Genomic DNA, 19999 nt, shown 5'->3' with positions numbered 1-19999 from the left:
TCCAGTGTACAAATCACATATAGAACATTTCTGGAAGAATGCAAGTTATGATGATGAAAACAAAACAATTTCTTCAATTGTGGAGGTGCATGGAGAAAATAAGAAGATAATTGTCACTGAGACGCTCATTCGTGAAGTTGTGAATTTTCCAGACGATGCAGAGTCGCCAACAAGATTTTCGGAACGTATGGTAAAGGGTTGCATGCTCAGGATGGGTTATCAGGGAGCATTGAATGTTGGGAATTATTTGAAGTCGAAATTTCAGAAACCCTACAAGTTCATTATTCACTGTATATTGATATCACTGAGTCATACAAAGGGAAGTTACGATACAATGCGTGACTATCAGATGAACATGGTCACTGCATTAGTTTTGAACAAGAAGTACAACTTCTCGCATATTGTCTTTCACTATATGGTCGAGAATATTACTACGAAGAGCAAGACTTGGATGTATCCAAGATTCGTGCAGATGTTAATCGATCATGCTTATCCAGAGATTGACCGAAATTTAAAGAACGATCTGTTGATGCAATCACACATGAGCAATGATTCGCTCAAACAGCTTGCGAGATACCATCCAAATCACCCAGAACCAAAGATTGGTGCTGAATTCTTCAGTTTTATTAAGGATGCAAACTACGTTGATCCTGATCCAGTTGATCATCAAAACTGGAGAAAAGAAGAAGAAATGAAAGAGGCAGCCTATGCTGATGAGCCGAAGACTCTTGAAGAGTTCAAACCTACTCGTAATGATTGGTTTGTTAAAGAAACGAGGAGGAGACGCAGAAAGGTTACTCCTAAAGTACAAGAGGGCGAGGGATCTTCATCATAACCGAAGAAGAAACAAAAGAAAGTTGCAAAAACGTTATTGGTTGATGAACCTGAAGAAGAAGAACCGGCAGTGAATGTTGAGGAAAATCCATATATTGATATCACTGAGTCATACAAAGGGAAGTTACGATACAATGCATGACTATCAGATGAACATGGTCACTGCATTAGTTTTGAACAAGAAGTACAACTTCTCGCATATTGTCTTTCACTATATGGTCGAGAATATTACTACGAAGAGCAAGACTTGGATGTATCCAAGATTCGTGCAGATGTTAATCGATCATGCTTATCCAGAGATTGACCGAAATTTAAAGAACGATCTGTTGATGCAATCACACATGAGCAATGATTCGCTCAAACAGCTTGCGAGATACCATCCAAATCACCCAGAACCAAAGATTGGTGCTGAATTCTTCAGTTTTATTAAGGATGCAAACTACGTTGATCCTGATCCAGTTGATCATCAAAACTGGAGAAAAGAAGAAGAAATGAAAGAGGCAGCCTATGCTGATGAGCCGAAGACTCTTGAAGAGTTCAAACCTACTCGTAATGATTGGTTTGTTAAAGAAACGAGGAGGAGACGCAGAAAGGTTACTCCTAAAGTACAAGAGGGCGAGGGATCTTCATCACAACCGAAGAAGAAACAAAAGAAAGTTGCAAAAACGTTATTGGTTGATGAACCTGAAGAAGAAGAACCGGCAGTGAATGTTGAGGAAAATCCATATGCTGGTATTGAAGAAGTGATGTTAGATCTTGATGACTTAGAGGTTGAGCAGACAACAAGCAAAGAAGCTCAGAAAGAGAAGGTTATTGACGATATTGAAGGTGATGATGTTGATAAAGATACTACAAGTTCCTCGAGTTCTTCAGAAGATGAAGTAGATGAAACTGAAAGGTTGAAAAGAATTCAAGCAGAAACAGAGAAAGAGAAGTTGTTAAGAAAGAGGAAGAGGCAAGAGAAAGAAGATGCTCCATATGTGCCATCCCCACAACATGTTTCTGATTCGCAATCTCCTTCGAGTGGCAGAAAGAAAGCCAGGGCAAGAAAGAAAGTTGTATCTCCAAAGATCCGGAAAGTGACTCCAAAGATTTCAAAGCCGAAGATCGTCTTAAAGAAGAAACCTTCCAAAGAAACCAGTAAACCATCAACACCACCACATGAGCCAACACCACCTCAATCACCAATCCAATCACCTCCACGACAACCTACACCTCCACAACAACCTTCACCACCAAAACAACCAACACCACCCAGACAACGATCACCTATACATCTTTCACCACTACATATTTCACCACCACAACAAACCTTATTCACATCGCAAGAAATCTTTCAAACACCACCATCCACCCATATTCAACTAACACCTGGTTCTTCTGGGCAGAAACGTCTTCACATTCCTCGTGATAATCTTGAAGACATTGGAGATTTCGGATTTGCAAACGATGAACAAGTGAAGAAGTTGGAGAAAAAGATGGATGAAGTGTTGGATGAAAACAAGAAGTTAGCTGCTGAGAACAAGAAAGTTTCTGATCGTGAAAAAATTCTTGAAATGCGAGTGAAAAGACTGGAGACTGATAACAAAGAATTGTTGAAGAAGATTGACACTGATCAATCTGAGATTGATATCTTGAAAGTACGAGTTGCTGAACTTGAAGAAGAAAAAGCTCGAAGAGATGAACAGAACAAGTATTACGAGATGAAAAATAAAGAGCTTGAAGCTGCTAAGGCTTTGAGGGAGCATGAGTTCTACATGTTAAACAAAGTCATTGAAAGTATGCTCGGAACATCAGTTGAACAAAAGTTTGAAGAGATACAAGTTGAAGAACTTAGGGCACAACGCCAAGCCGAGATTGATGAACAGATGAAAGATAAAGGTAAAGGCGTTGAAGGTAGTTCAGCAGTGACAGAGAGATCAATTGTTCCTTCCATGGTTGTTGAGAATCCTGAACCTATAACTGCTATATCTGGTATGTTTGAGGAAGAAACACATCTTGAAGAGTTAATTGGTGATGATGATGAAGAAGATGATGATGATGAAGAAGATGGTGATGATAAGGATGACGAGGAAGATGACGATGATGAGAAAGTCTTCTCGGCAAGCAGTCATGGTTCTGATAATGACGATGACGATGCTCAAGGTGGTATGGGTGTAAAAGTAACTGAAGCTTCCTCTAAAAGAACTGTTGATGATTTGATAAATGATTCTGTGAATGAAGAATCAGGGGGAGCTGAAGGAAAGGTGGAGTCAGGTGATACTCAAAATGTTCAACATGCCGAGAAGTTAATTTTGAGATTGGATACTTATCGGGAAGAAGGTGAACATTTCCATACTTACACGTTGGAGACAATTAAAGAAATGACTCGTATGGTGAATCCTGATTTCAAGTTCGATTTTGAGGAAGAGTTGAATGCTTTCGACATCAACCAACAGCCTGAGTACAAGTATAAGTATGTTGAGGAGGCTGACATGTACGACAGAGTTGAAGTTGAGGATTGGACGGATGATGAAAGTGTTAGTGAATATACTTCTCAGTTGCCTACGCTGATGGAGTTCTTTACAGAGGAGAATAGAGATGAATTGAGACGAAAAGTGACTGAGATCTTAAAAGATAAGAACTTTGATGGCACTCCCAAAGACATGGAAACGGAAGAAAAGAAAACGTGGTTCAAAGACAGTCACGAGAGTAAGTTCAAAAGACCGTTGAAGTACTATCAACGTGATCGAAGTGTGTCTCTCGGTGACATCATTAGCTGGGGTTTCTTACCTCAAGTGAATGCTTACACAATCAGGAGAGAATGTGGGGTGCAGTACTTTGAATATTTATATGACGTGATGTCATTACCATGGTGGGATGTGAATGAGCTGTCAAAAGTAAGAACTTTAGATTATCCGGTATGAAAGAATGATATTCCGATGTGGGGGTATATAAAGTTTGAATCGTTGAAAGAGTTTCGACACTGGAAGCCACATTACCCTAAAAGAGTGCGAAGGGTAGATCCAGAAATGGGGGTTGAAGAAACGATACTTAATGTGAAAAAGCTGAAGACAATGAAGACTATCCCAGTGCCACCAATGGAGCAGGATTTCTATAAAGGATTCTTGGGCTGGGTATATCGTTACATTTCGACTGAGGCTGTCATCACTTATCGAGCAGGAAGTGAGCTAAGAGAAATGCATGTGTATGACCCGATGTGGTTAGTGAACTGCTCTGCGAAGGATATTGAATGTCTATTCATCAACAAGATTCACTATCAGGCAGAAGATAGAGAGCAGGTCATGCAGTTTCAACGTGTTGCTACTCTTTGCTTTCAGAAAGGAATAAACTATGAAAGTAAATGGAAGTCATCTTGGTGGTCACTCGACGAGAAGATGAAAAGGAAAGCTGAACGTGAGCGTCGAAAGCTTGAAGAAAAGAGAGGAAAGTGGATGAACATTCAAGCTGAAGAAGAGAAGGCAAGAAAGAAAGAGAACGACAAAGTGAGAAATTTGCTTAGGAAGAAGCCTAAGCAGCATGAAGAAAAGTTCAAGTCCCTGTGAAGACGCAAAGACAAGACTGAAGACTGCGGTTGTATCCAAGGGGGAGTTTGTTGGTGCACGAATGTCTAAAGCCTGCGTCTTAGTCTTAGTTGATCATGTATAAGGTCTAGGAATGTTAATTATGTAATGTATAGGGGGTTGTTTTGTAAAAGTGTGATTTTAACGTTCTGATTTCGCCCCAAATGACAATGTGTCATTTGGAGCGAAATCACATCATGCTGATTTCGCCCCAAATGACACATGGTCATTTGGAGCAAAATCCCAACCCTATATATAGTTTTAGTGTTTTCTCATTATGTACGTGCATGTTTACTGTGTAGCCGAACTGCTGCTCAACTTTTTCGTGAAAGATTAATGAGAAAACCAGTTTAAAGTGACCTGCTTCTGTTTCTACTCAATTTTGACTTTGATTCATGATGTTTATGTATTTCCGCTGCATAAACAGTAGTATCTAGCTCTGATTAACTCACTCGCCTGTCAATAACGGTCCTACAGCAATCAATCACTATATTGAAGAATGTGCTACACTGAAACAAGAGTTAGAAAAGGAGAAAATTGAAAATGAGAGAATCAGACGCCTACTGCAGAGTTACTCTAGTTCTGATTATCTTATTGATCGAATTTATCCGACTGTTGCAGGTTTTGAAGCATTCAAAGACGACAAGCAAAAGAAGAAAGATACTGGTAAGAAACCGACTGTTAGCTATAACAAGTGTCCGCCTCCGATTTGGGAAGGTTATTCTCCCAGAAAACCAAATGAGGAGCAAGTCGAAAAAGCAGTCAATATAAAGTTAAAAACCGACAAAACTGATGAATTACCAGAAAATATTAACGTTACTTTCACATCGTCTGACACTGATCATGAGTCTGAGTTAATTAAAAAGGTGGTCGATCAGGTGTTGGATACTGATGAGGAGTCTGAGTCTGGAGGGTCAAGTTCGTCAGTCAACAGTTCAAAACCGATGGTTAAACGAGCTAATAGTAAAGAGTTTTTATTATCAAAATCAAATTTGAATGATGAAACATTCGAAGTAGCTTATACTTTGAATGATTCTGACAAATTATACTCTGACAAAGAATTTCCAATAAGGAGTGTAAGATTTGAAATGATCAAAAAGGTTTTCAAAATGACAGAACTTAATATTTCTGAAATAAAAGATTTAAATCTTACTGGAAAACCTAAAAAATATACTTCATGAATACAACAACGATTAAACAAGAAAAAAGGTTACAATTCTGGTTCTAGTTTTCAAAAGAAACCAAATCATAATGGTAGCTATAAAAAGAAAGGATTGGGTTTTATTCCACCAGAAAATTATAAAAATGAGAAAAATTCTAAAACAAAAACAGAATTTGTTTCAGGTGGAAGTGCGGAAGAAGAACAGAAGAAACCGTTTTGGAGGCAATCAAACCAGGAGTTTCTTGCTGAGAAGAAAAGGAAAGGAACTGGAGTATTTCATCCAAAAGAGACTAGAACCTGTTTCAAATGCAATGAAGCTGGTCACATTGCATCGAATTGTCCGACGAATACTAAGACAAAACAGGGAGTTTCTAAAAAATTGAAAGAAAAGGTTGTTGATGTTGAATCACCAACTGAAAATTTCAAAATTTTGAAAATTCGACTCATGAAGTTGGTGAGTGTTCAAAGAAAAATTTATACAAAAAGAAAGCCAAGGACAATCAAGTGTGGGTTGTTAAGAAGGGTGATGAAAAGGTCGGCGATGAATCTGATTCCACAAATCAGTGGAGCCACAAGTTGAGGTTAAAGATGAAAAACCTGTGTTTTCAAAAGATGATGCTGAAATTCCGTCTTTGAAGTTTGAAGATATTAAACAAATGGTTGGTAAGGTGGAAATCTCGAATCAATTCTATTCTGATCAGAAGGAATTTGATGTTGAGAAAGCATTCAATGGGAAAGTTAAGAAAATTTTTAGGACAATGGTGGAGGGAAAAGTAAAAGGGGTTAAAGATTTTTATGCGACAAAGAAAGCAACTTTTAACCCTACGGAACAAGAGTTGAAAACACCCAAGGTTGGTAAAACTTGGGTGGAAATTATCTTCCCTTGAAACATCTGACTATGCCGGAGATCCCAAGTTTGTAATCGTGGATCAGGAATCAACATCATTCTTGTTAAAAATAGTTTTTGATGAAAGAATTTGAAGTTTTTGAAATTTTACAGGTAAAGGACTATGCCGGAGCTTCCAGGTTGGTAAGTGCGAAGCAGAAATCGGCATCCTGATTGGTAAGAGGTTGAATCTTACAAGTGATTCGTCAAGGTCATTAGTTTGAACTTGATGTAATCCTCATTTATGTGATTGAATGAACAATATGATGAACCAGTCCCTACAAGTGGTAAAAAACAAACTTATTTTCTGGAAAAATCATTTTGATTAAAACAAACTTAAGTGTTTTGAAATCATAATGAGAAAATAGTTTGTTGATAGGGGGAGTTCTTGTTTATGCCAAGTGGATGGCGAATTGAGGCGATTTGATATCGGTTGTCAACTTTCCTATATAGTTTGTTTTCAATTTTTTTTAAGTGGGTCAAGAGCTCATTTTATTTTCAAATTTCGTTAAATGTGTTTGCATTTTAGGGGGAGTAAATATTTCAGAAATCCAAAAACATTAGAAAATTTGAAAAAGCCAAAAACATGATAAAATTTAAAAATTGAGTTTTGTTGTCAAAAAGAGGAAATGATAGTACATCAGTGGACTGTCACAACATGCTAAAGAAATGTAAAGTTAAAAATGTGATAAACAATCTCACTGCGGATATACCAGTAGGTTTTTGCACATTTAGTAAATTGTGACAAGATATAAATCTAAATTTCAAACTTGCTTATTTTGTGGGTAACAACTTCTTGGATATATGGGTAACCCCCGAAATCTTGTTTGAAAGGTCCCTCTTTCTGAGATACTAGGTCTTTATACTCAGTGATATCTGGGGTATTATCCCAGGACTTCTGCTGAATGGAAATTCTGACCTAGTCCCCGTATAATACTTTCTGCAAATGCTTTGAAATATAAGCGTCGCCCTCAGCAAATTGATGAAACAATAAAATTGATAGTCATTGCTGTTGTAACAAAAGATCCTCTAAAAGGGACACACCAAAAGTCGAGCCGTCATCTCTCTGCTGAATGGAAGTTCTGACCTGAGCTCTTACGGTTTCGCACCTAACCTTTTTACAGATATCATCTGTGGTATACTCACCTATAAGACTGAATATTGGGATCTGGATACGGGATTATATTCAAGTAGTGGGACACGCGATTAAGTTTAAGTTCTTAAGACATTAATATCGTATCTCGGAACAATTGAACTTTGTGTGAAAATTTAAGTGGACCAATATACTGACAATCTAGGTGAATTATTTAGAACTTAAAATGAAATGAAGCTTAACGGTGTTGGTGATATGTCTCATAATCTGATATGATCCTCTTACACAAATTCACAAAAATATTGTCTGTAAATATGTCTTTACTGCATTTCTTTCCAATTAAAAATCCAAAAAGATTTTCAGTGTATTTTAGCATAAATTTTTGAAAAATCCAAAAATATTTTCGACAACAGTTATTGAAAAGCTGATTTTCAAAGTTCAAAGTGCTAAACATGATGAGCATGTAGTGAGGGGGAGTCAGTGTTTGAAAACAAATGTATTTTAATCAAATTTTTTTCTAGTGGTTCATCATGAATATAGTTTGATTTTTGGGAGAGATTGAGTGAGTGCATCTGTTTTTGAAATTAAAGTGTAAATCTTACTCTGGGGTAGAGATTGTGCAGATAACTTGAGCTGAACGTGAGCCAGGTGATGATCTTGGAACAATTTCAAAGCCGAGTGATAAAGAACCAGGTTGATCGATCCTGAGATTGCTTATAGAGTCAGATTCCGATACCTGAGGATGTTGTGGATAGAGCATGAGCCAGGTTTCGATTATGTGGACAAAGTATGAGTCAGGCGATGATCTTGAACCTGTGAAAGCCAAGATTCCAATGCTTGAGAACTCTGAATTAAAGAATCGAGCTAGGTGATCTTGGGATATGAGTCAGATTATGATCCTAAAGCAGATGATGCTGATGAACTTAAGGAATGCCAACACCTTGTTAAGGGGAGTCTGTTGATGATGATTGAAAGAGTGAAGCCCAGAGACTGATCAAGACTGAAGATGCAAAGACTCGACAAGTGAGACTTGTCAACATCTGAGGGAGAGTCTGTTAGTGCATGCATCTGTCAACTTTGTCTTGTATCGAGTCTTGTACTAGATAGAATAGATCAGGGCACGTTTTACGAGAAAGTAGCAGAATTAGGTGTCATTAAGGCTGATTCCGCTTGAAATGACATTTGGTCATTTCAAGCGAAATCACAAGATCAGATTCCGCTTGAGTTGAAAAGTGGAGATTTCGCTTGAATGAAGGTTCCGTTTGAGCATGTTCAAGCGGAATCATAGGGCTATAAATAGGTGTCCGAGCGGAATCATATGTAACAGTTTCCGAATTCCATACTGAGGTGCTGTCGGTGTGAGATTTGATTGTATAAGCTGTAATATCAATCAATTTAGTGTTTAAAGTGAAAAACAAGTTATATCTACCTTTAGTTCTTGTTTTCCGCACCTGAAACAAAGTAAAACTTCTCTGATCGACTCGTTCGGGTCAATACACGATCCTACAGCCTCTACACCAAGCAAACATCTATCATTTGCAGTTGTTGCCTTTGTAATCTCCGCAAAGAACGTCATCCAGTACACCAGGAAATTTAATTTAAACAGGCTCCCCCCATCTATTTGATCATCCATTGCAGTTGCAATTAAGCCATGGGTAATTCTCGTGTTTTCCCCCCATTGGCTGATGAATGTATCCCTGACAGCATTTCCCGGTTCTTTACTCTTTTCGATTTTCTCCACCTTTTTAACTTTTCTCTTATCGACTATTATTTCAACTTGCTTTGGCCCCTTTGGTATTCCAAATACCTCATAAACTGTGTCCGATGTAATGTTTATTTGGTGTCTACCTACGTTTAGTGTATGGAACATCTCGTCAAAGTTTCTTGCTAGCCAATATGTCAATCGTGTTGAAATATGGTTGATATTTATATCAAGAATAGCTCCAAATCCCATATTCTTCACCTCATCAATCTGTTTTTTTGAAAATTTTCTCATAGTATCCATATACGAGTTAGGTTGACGTCTTAATAGTATCGCTTCGCTGCTGTATTCGAAGAAAGCTCTAGTTTCTGTTCTAGGTGGTTCCACCTTTTTTGAAGGTTTTTTTGTTTCTATCTAAGATTTCCTGTCATCTTTCTTCTTTTTCGGGAGTGGCTTAACGAAGTCATCCTCCTCAGAACTTTCTTCAACTATCCTTCTTTTTCTATTTTTGTTAACTTTTTTCAATGTTGATATTGGGTCTTCAAAGTCATCATCAGAATCTATTTCTACAAAATCGCATGCTATCAGTCAAAAACCTTTACAAAATCGCATTTATCAGCTAATCATGTACACTAACTCATTAAGTTGATAAAATCGCATGAATGACTTATGAATTCGCATGTCTTAATAAAGCATTACCAAAACTAAGCAACCCTATAAATCGTATGCTTTAGACAACTAAAATTAATATAATCGCATGTGTACTTTAATCATAATCCCCTAAAACTAACTAATCATATAAAATTGCATGAGGCTTTTATCAATTCGCATGCTCAAGCTAACCTAAGACAAAAACCTTCAACAAACAAAATTTAACATATGAAATCGCATTTGTCATACAAAACCCTCACAAAACCCTATATAATATCGCACATATATCAGCTTATCATTAACAAAACTGTATAATCATACAAAACCTAATAAATAACCATACAAGTCATAAACCCTAATAAAATCGTAGTTATGAACAATATGTAATCTTATAAAACTATAGGTTTCAGACCAAAACCTTGCTAAACAAACGATATCGCATATGTCATTCAAAGTCCCTGTAAATATCATTATCAAATCGCAAATGTCAATCGATACCTGGATTCATCTTCTTTGCCTGTGGTCTGTCGTTGTTTGCTTTGCTTCGTTTCTCAAAACTCATGAATCTTAGTTGAATCGCAACGGTGAGTAGTAGGGAACTTGGGGGAAGGAGAATGCAATGTTGATTTTGGGTTTACGGTATGATTGTGAGTTATTGTTTGCTGAGGGGTTTTGATTTCGCAATGGACGATTTTAACCCTTGGCGGTTTCATTTATTTATTTTAATTTGATTAATTTAATAGTTAAACACGAGGTTTAAATGAGATGATCTGACGGTTGTGGTTATAGCGTACATAATGTACGATTAGTGGATTTGTATGATAACCGGCCTCTCTCTCTCTCTCTCTATATATATATATATATATATATATATATATATATATATAGGATGAGGACCATTACAGGACACTAAATATTGCGAGAACAAAAAGAACAACTCTAAAACACTACATTTTGGGATTTAAGTTTCATGATTTTTTAAATTTTATGTTTCTCACATTCATATGTGTATTATACATACATTAAAAAACCATTTTTTTTACCTACACGTAGCTTACATACGTGTTGGTAATTTAACCTACACATAACCTACATATGTGTAGGTTATACAAGAAGTGAAAATTTTCCATATTTTGTTTTGAATTCTAGTGTAAGAAACAATAAGTCTTACATTTGCATATATATATATATATATATATATATATATATATAGGTAAAGAGTAAAATACAAATGCGCTTATCGTACGATACGTACGCGATCATCCCAGCCGTTCGATCAGGTGCAGATCTGGTGCGAATTCATTACATATCGCATGTGAAAAAATGGTTAGCATGGGGTAGTGTGAAAAATGGCATGGGGTGTGTAGATGGACAAAATCGCATGTGGAAGATTTGAATATCGCATGTGAAAGAATGGCATGGGGCAATGTGAAAAATGGCATGGGGTGTGTAGAATCGCATGTGGAAGATTGAATATCGCATGTGAAAAATGGCTAGCATGGGGTAATGTGAAAAATAGCATGGGGTGTGTAGAATCGCATGTGTAAAATTGAATATCGCATGTGAAAAAATGGCATGGGGTAATATGAAAAATGGCATGGGGTGTGTAGAATCGCATGTGGAAAATTGAATATCGCATGTGAAAAAATGGCATGGGGTAATGTGAAAAATGGCATGGGGTGTGTAGAATCGCATGTGGAAAATTGAATATCGCATGTGAAAAATGGCTAGCATGGGGTAATGTGAAAAATGACATGGGATGTGTAGAATCGCATGTGGAAAATTGAATATCGCATGTGAAAAATCTGTGTGTGTGTTACTGTTCATCTTCTTCGATTGTTGGTCGATCATTGTCAGTCTTCTTCCGTTTGACCCTTACAACTCCCAAATTAGTAGTTCTTATTATCGATATCGCACTAAAAGGAACGAAGGGAGGTTGGGGAAGAAGATTTTCAGGTTTTTGAATTTGATTTAGGGTTTGATTTTGAACTATCATCGGTCAATTACAGAGATTTATGACCTCGCAATGACGTTTAACCTTCCTGGTATGATTTAGATATATTAAAATGATTAATTTAATCATCTTAATTAGTTTCGCTCGCGTTTAATCGATTGAAGATCGTACGGCTGAGGGCATCGCGTACATAATGTAGGATAAGAGGTATTGTACGTTAACCGGCCTCTATATATATATATATATAGGAGAAGGTTCTATGCAGAACACAAAATATTGCGAGAACACGCAGAACACAATGAATCACCTATTTTTTCAATCCTAAAAACCTAAAAAGTAAATGAAAATGTTGCAAATGTAAGACTTATTGTTTCTTGCACTAGAATTCAAAACAAAATATGGAAAATTCTCACTTTTTGTATAACCTACACATATGTAGGTTATGTGTAGATTAAATTACCAACATGTATGTAAACTACATGTAGGTAAAAAAATATGGTTTTTTATGTATATATAATATACATATGAATGTAAGAAACATAAAATTTCAAAAAATATGAAACCTAAATCCCAAAATTTAGTGTTTTAGAGTTGTTCTTTTTGTTCTCGCAATAGTTAGTGTTCTCTAATGATCCCCATCCTATATATATATATAGGGGAAGGATGTACAGAAAACCCACTTTAATTTAGAAAATCCGGGGAACTCAAAGCTCCCGATGTTTTTTTTTGAAAAAATTTATACATGTTATATACATGTTTTTAAGGGTTTTGGGCAAAAAAATCAAAAAAGCGCCGAGTAGATATTTAAAAAAAAAACAAACAAGTTTTGGTGTAACACATGTTACATTCATCTGACATATTTGTAACATGTGTTACCCCAAAACTTGTTTATTTTTTTTTTAAATATCTACTCAGCACTTTTTTGATTTTTTTTGCCCAAAACCCTTAAAAACATATATATAACATGTATAATTTTTTTCAAAAAAAAACATCGGGAGCTTTGAGTTTCCCAGATTTTCTAAATTAAAGTGGGTTTTCTATAGATGCTTACATTATATATATATATATATATATATATATATATATATATATATATATATATATATATATATATAGGGGATGAATCATGAGAAAACTAGTTTAAATGAGAAAACCAAAAAACTAACTAAAAAAAACCTAAAAAAATACCAAATTTTTTTTAACATTTTTTTAAAGAAAAATCGCTACTTTTTATGTATGGAAAATAATTTTCAAAAAAAAAAAAAAAATTTGTTGTACTGCACAAGTGCACTAATACGGAAAGCCTAAACCACTTAACCCACCCCCCACCGACACCCCACAAAAACCTAAACCCACCCCCCACCCCCACCCCCCAAAACCTAAAACTAAACCCTGAACATAAACCCGAAAAAAACCTAAACCCCCCACCCCACCCCACCTAAAAATCTAAATTCACCCTCCCACCAAAAGCCTAACCCCCCCCACCCCCCAAAAACCTAAACCCCCCCCCCCCCACCCCCCAAAAACCTAAAACTAAACCCTAAACATAAACCCGAAAAAAACCTAAACCCCCCACCCCACCCACCCCCCCCCCCAAAAAAAACCTAACCCCCCCCTCCCCCACACCCAAAAACCTAATCCTAATCCTAAACCTCCAAAAAACTAACCCTAAAAGCTAAACTAGACTAAAAAAGCTAATTTTAAGCATGTAATGCAATTGTAGTACATGTTATATTGCACATGTGCACTACTATAATAATAGTGTTGAAAACAAGACGACACCATAAATCTTTTTTTATGTCATAAAAAATATGCTCGAATATACTTGAATGAAAGATAAGAAAATTTGTGATCTTATAGTGCCATTTTTGTTTTAAAATGATAACGTATGGAGAAATGGGAAATGTTTGAAAAGTTATATATTTTTTTTCCAATTTTACCCCTCCTTCATTAAAAGTCCCCCCCCCCCCCCTCCTTCATTAAAAGTCTCCCTCCCCCTACTTTTTAGTGGATTTTAGTTAGTTTTCTAGTTTTCTCATTTATATCTAGTTTTCTCATGATCCTCTCCCTATATATATATATATATATATATATATATATATATATAGGGGAAGGTTCAAATGAAAACCACTAGTTATTGTGAAAACTAGAAAACTAACTAAAACCCACTAAAAAGAAGGGGGGGAGACTTTTAATGAAGGAGGGGTAAAATTGGAACAAAAAATATATAACTTTTCAAACATTTCCCATTTCTCCATACGTTATCATTTTAAAACAAAAATGGCACCATAAGATCACAAAATTTCTTATCTTTCATTCAAGTATATTCGAGCATATTTTTTATGACATAAAAAAAGATTTATGGTGTCGTCTTGTTTTCAATACTATTATTATAGTAGTGCACATGTGCAATATAACATGTACTACAATGTGCATTACATGCTTAAAATTAGCTTTTTAATTCTAGTTTAGCTTTTAGGGTTAGTTTTTTTGGAGGTTTAGGATTAGGATTAGGTTTTTGGGTGTGGGGGGGAGGGGGGTTTAGGTTTTTGGGGGGTGGGGGTGGGGGGTGGGTTAGGTTTTTTTCGGGTTTATGTTTAGGGTTTAGTTTTAGGTTTTCGGGAGGGTGGAGGGGTTTAGGTTTTTTGGGGGGGGGGTTAGGCTTTTGGTGGGAGGGTGAATTTAGGTTTTTTTTTTTGGGGGGGGGTGGGGGTGGGGGGTTTAGGTTTTTGGGGGGTGTCGGTGGGGGGTGGGTTAAGTGGTTTAGGCTTTCCGTATTAGTGCACATGTGCAGTATAACCAAAAAATTTTTTTTTTTTTTTGAAATTTTTTTCCATATATAAAAAGTAGCGATTTTTCTAAAAAAATTGTAAAAAAAAAAAAATTGTATGTTTTTTAGGTTTTTTTTAGGCTTTTTTAGTTAGTTTTCGAGTTTTCACAATAAAAGTGGTTTTCATTTGAACCATCCCCTATGTATATATATATGTATATATATATATATATAACGAGATAGAAAAAAGATTCATAGGTTAGGTTGATTTAACAAAAACATATTGGGTTGTTTGGAAAAAAAAAAAGCTATAATAAAAGAACAAAAATGTGACAGTGGATTGATTGAATTTAAAAAAAATGTAATAATTTTTTTTATGTTGATTACAAGAAATGGCAAATACAAAATATATAAAAAACTTATATGTTGGTTGAAAATTAAAAAGATATTGGGTTGATTGAAAAAAAAAGGTATAACAATAGAATAAAACTTCAGAAAATGGATTGATTGAATAGAAAAACAAAATAATAAGTATATTATGTTGTTTAAAAGAAAAGACAAATAAAAAAAATCAAAACACCATTTTAGGAAATAGTTTTTAAGAAACATTAAAACAGTAAATACTATTTCCACCAACACTAATCTAGGAAAAAATCTCTATAAAATTATATATACCTCTAATTTACAACATACTTATGCAATAGGTACTTGTAACTTTTGCTTTATTTGTTTTCTGTGCATAAATAAGCTATACATTTGCTTATATTGATTGTACAGTAAAGCTTCTTTTGGAAACTTTATATTTCTAGAAGAGAGAGACATGAGAGATAGAGATGCAGATTCTTCGTTTGAGAGAGAAGGATTTCATCGGATCCGTTCGTCGATCTCTAGCGTTCAAACCCTTAGCCGCCGGCGCCGGAAATGGCGACCGTGCAGGTGGTTCGTTCGGTGGATTTGTAGAAAAGATTGGTTCGAGCATTCGCAAATTGAAAATTTTCTCGAACGCGGGTGCGATGGGGGTGTTAATATACTTCGATCAGTACGGTGGGGTCGGGGGCGGTACGAAGTGGTTTCCGGATGACACGTGGTTGCCGCCGAGTGGTGTTCATGTCGGGTCGGTGTTTAATGGGGCAGGTGACCCGACAACACCGGGCTGGCCGAGTAGTTTGGAAGGGTGTGAGAGGTTGTCTGAGGATGAGGTGGAACGGGCCGGTGACGTCCCGTTGATTCCGTCGTTGCCGATCTCCGATGCCGACGGTGAGGAGATTCTGAGGTGGATTGGTGGGGTGGTGGCGTTTCCGATTACTTTTTGGGCCACCTTCTTTCATGAAGATCGGTGACCTAGGGTTCCGTCGGGTGCCCCTGATAGCCATACGATCTTGCATATACCAAAATCAAGTTGAGGGGACTATTAAGGTAACCCATTTGAATTCTTTTTCTTAATTGGTTAGATTATTTTCCTCTATAACTTTGCATATACCAAAGATCTCTTCCATGTGAAGCATCTGAATGTGTGGCTGTTCTTCTTAACGATCTTATGCTTTGTTTTCAGGTGATAATTACTTATATTATATTTTGTTACATCAAAGAAATCAAAATACTTTTTAAAAAACATTTGAATATTTATTGGAAGAAAAAGAACAAACGTGTGCTGGAATTTTAGATTGTGAAGATGGCAAGGTTCATGGCTTGAAAAGATCGAATTTAGTGAGGGGAATCGAAGATGACCTCATCGGTTGTTATTTATCTCGAGCTATAGTAGTCTTTTGTGATGGTGCCAATGATGTTGATCTTGCTTTTGCAGTTGGTTCTTGCTCCGTGTTTTGCCATGATTTTGGTTAGTTCACTGATAATTGCTACTTCTCACAAATGTTTGTTTAGTGGTCTAGATAACTGTTAATTTTATTTGTTAGATAGGCGATAATATGTTTATTTGGTACCTGACTATGTTCTATAATTGAAAGTATAGCATTCGTATGGTATGGTATGGTATGGGTTTTAACAAATTAGTTACTTTGGTACCAAATTGTAATCGACCAACAAGTATTTGCAATACTTGATTGAGATATTAATAAGCTTGTAATTTCATATTGGAAACACTAATTATTTATATAACATTTATTCAAACCAATACTATCAACTTTATTTTTACCCATGACAATGTTACATTTTTCATAAGATTGGAGGATGTATTAGTAATATGATGAACAAATTTTGCTACTATAAGGTTAAAGTACATTTATTAATCATGATTGGTGTACCATAAATAGGTTTAATATTGTGTAAACCTTGTATCTAGATTCGTTATCTTAGGTAATCACCGGGATGCTTGGACATTTGGAGCTGTTGATCCCAACAGCGGCACTGCTGCCCTGCTTGAGGTAAACCCGTTTCACTCGCTTTATTTTTACTATCCCCAGGTAGAGGTGCACAAAAACTCGAACCCCGAAAAAATACCCAGACCCGGGTATTATAAAAACCGGGTTTTGACAACCCGGACCTGAACCCGACCCTACCCTACGGGTATGGACCAGGTATGCCACTACGGTATAGCCACTGCGAACCCGAACCCGTAACCGGGTTTTTTTAGACCCGCTTTGTACCCCAGGTTTAATAAATACCCGTAGCCTGTTTTTGAATTACCCATACCCGGGTTTAACGAATATCCGGACCAAGTTCTGATTATACCCGCTGCCGGGTACTGATCGGGTTTGACCGTTGCTGTGTGCAGGTTGTGTTCCAGGTCTGTTTTAATGGCTATATGGCTATACAATTATGAAGTCAAATAACAAAAAGCTAAAAAAACGAACTTACAAACTCGCACAACAGTGGCTGCACATCTTCTGTTTCTTTTCAACGGTACCGGGTTTCTTGAATACCCGGTACAGGTTTATCAAATACCTGAACCGTACCCGAACCCGCGTACATAGGGTATAGATTTTCTGGCCAATACTCGGACCCGAACCCAATCCAGGTATTGCCAATACCCAATGGACAAACTACATTTTTTTTGGTATATATCTGTACATATTGTGACGACATCGTATCCTGAAGACATGACTTATATTCCATAACAAAGATGGTTATGTACTGAGATTTAAAGTTTTACTAAATTTAAAATACAAATTTTAACACGTGGTAGGCTCACATCCGCGAGTTGGAAGAAGAGGTGAAGATTTCAAACATTTTGGACCCAGATGTGGAAAAAAAACCTTTGGACAAAAGTTGCAAAACTGGCCAAACCTCTCCTCAGGGACGAAACTGTCATTTTACTCTTTCTTTTATTTGTATTTGACAATGTTTAAAAATTTGGTATGTGGTGGTTTTGTGTATCTATTCGCTAATATAAATAGTACAAACACATACATATGCTCTTTACACGGGTCTTATTATAAGAGCTCTGCTTAACTAAGTTCAAGTCCTTACTAACCTCATTTTCTTGAAGGTATCCGAGTCGTTAAAAGCATCAATAAAATCAGCTTCATTGGAAGATGCTTGCCACTTGGCACGCAGTTGTGATAGACTCATCCAAGAAGTTGAGAGTCAGGTATGTTTCAGTTCCACATACTTAACATATATATACACATGTACACATGTATGCAAGTATGAGGGTGTTCGCACGTGTAAATTTGATTGAGATGTACGTTTTGGTCAGGTAGTGGAAGTATTGAGGCGACAAACAAAGGTCTGAGATCCTACTCCAGAGAGTGCGTTAAAACTTAAAAACATGGAAGCATGGTTAAGTGAGCTCCGATCTTCGATGATCACACTTCAGAAAGAAACAATCTCCGTGATGTTGTCGGTAGAGAAACAACAACAACAAATAACCTTGCAAAAGCTTCTTATGATAGTAATTTTTCACTCATCAGACCGTATTAAAAGAATTCATATACATGAGGGGTTTTACTTTGTGGAGAACATTAGTTTTGGGTGAATTCTTTTAAAGTCGTTCAAATTTGTAGGTAGATGCCGAAAGGTCTTATCGCCGCCACGTTTTGTCTATTCTAGAGGAGCTACATGCTGAGGTCAGCATTATGTACCCCTTCATGTTGTTAGCTAGAACCAGATGCTCTATAACTCAGAACAGTTGGTTTAAATCTTTTTTTTATTGGTGTTAGCTGATTTTGGCAAAGGTTATTGTTCCATCTGGCGACGTCACTCAACGTGTACACAACAAAAATAAAGATTATGATTATTTTATTGGAAAGATAAAGGTTGAGTAGTGTTTATAACTGTTTATAATCTAATAACTTTATTGCAGTTCTTATTGTTTTGAGTAAATTCAGTCATTCGTGTTTATTCATTTGGTTCATTTGTCTTATTAGGTCATTCATCCATTTGATGTTCAAGCAAACGGTGAGCTCAGCTTAAATGTTGATGAGTATGTTATAGTTCGCCAGGTGCCACTCTGTTGCTACGTATGGTATTAAGTAATGCAAAATCAGAAGGCCGGGTGATGGGTCAAAAGGGGTAATTAATAACATCAGCCAAAAAGGGTCGGTCAAGTTCACCCATAAAAACTAATGCGTTAAATATGATCACAAAAACTACATTGCTACAATATAACAGTTATAATCTTATCGATTAGTGTATAAAGAACTTGGAATCACAAAAGAAGTTCAAGAGTAAGTAAATATTGATGTAGTAGCGTTGATTAAATGCTCATATGTCTAATTTAGGGCCATCATTTTTGTATATGTGATTTGTAGATATGACTGTAGGAAAAAATAACTTATGTAAAAAATACTCTGTAACCGGCCGCAACACGGCGGGTACTTTTCTAGTTATATATAATAATAAACTTTTTATTAGTTTAGTTTAAATATTTGTTAGTTATGAATTATGAAATCTATCTACTATAATAAAAGAAACCAATTTTTGGACACTTGTCATTCATTGAAGGTATCCTTAAATCTATACATATCTTATATTAACTAAATAAATAATAAATTAATATTAAATCTTATCATACTTTAATAAAATATTATTCTCAAATCTAAATTATTAATTTAATATATTTTTAAAACAAATGCCTCTCTTTCCTACTTATTTTATATTAAATATATAAATAATAAATTAATATTAAATGTTATCCTAATTTATAAAAATATAACTTTTTTTATTATTTGGTATACAAAATTATATTTATCAAACTCGTGTAAAACGTGGGGTTTTTAAAAATTTAACTTTTTTTATTATTTACTATACAAAGTTACATTTATGTATCCCATGTAATACATGAAGTTTTTAAAGATATAACTTTTTATTATCCTATATGTAAAATTAGATTTATTCAACACGTGTAATACACGGGGTTTTTAAGGATATAATTTTTTTTATTATTTGGTAGATTTTTCAACCCGACTATACACGGTTTTTTTTTT

General features: G+C 35.8%; 1 protein-coding gene and 1 long non-coding RNA gene across 5 annotated transcripts; both read left to right on the top strand.

Moving 5' to 3' along the window:
- The first annotated feature begins 968 nt into the window (after window positions 1-968).
- On the top strand, window positions 969-3740 carry LOC110913837 (glutamic acid-rich protein-like). Its single transcript, XM_022158655.1, has one exon. The coding sequence runs from the start codon at window positions 969-971 to the stop codon at window positions 3738-3740; it is 2772 nt and encodes a 923-aa protein (XP_022014347.1).
- An 11645-nt stretch (window positions 3741-15385) lies between these two features.
- Window positions 15386-19431, top strand: LOC110911821. Of its 4 annotated transcripts, XR_004882145.1 has the most exons (10): window positions 15393-16031; window positions 16168-16452; window positions 16915-16996; window positions 17347-17358; window positions 17445-17589; window positions 17758-18162; window positions 18271-18465; window positions 18578-18640; window positions 18734-18829; window positions 18941-19431. It is a non-coding gene; the product is annotated as an uncharacterized LOC110911821 (long non-coding RNA). The 4 variants fall into 4 exon arrangements; XR_002577395.2 differs by having other exon boundaries at window positions 15386-16031; window positions 16279-16452; window positions 17347-17589; XR_002577398.2 differs by having other exon boundaries at window positions 17347-17589; window positions 18582-18640.
- Window positions 19432-19999: the final 568 nt, after the last annotated feature.

The sequence above is a fragment of the Helianthus annuus genome, chromosome 15 (genome assembly GCF_002127325.2).
Source record: "Helianthus annuus cultivar XRQ/B chromosome 15, HanXRQr2.0-SUNRISE, whole genome shotgun sequence".
NCBI lineage: Eukaryota > Viridiplantae > Streptophyta > Magnoliopsida > Asterales > Asteraceae > Helianthus > Helianthus annuus.
The sequence above is the reverse complement of the archived record's forward strand: the minus strand, read 5'-3'. Positions and strand labels throughout refer to the sequence as shown.

Coding starts and splice junctions, on each gene's coding strand:
- LOC110913837 (XM_022158655.1), top strand. CDS start 969: ATGCATGACTATCAGATGAACATGGTCACTGCATTAGTTTTGAACAAG.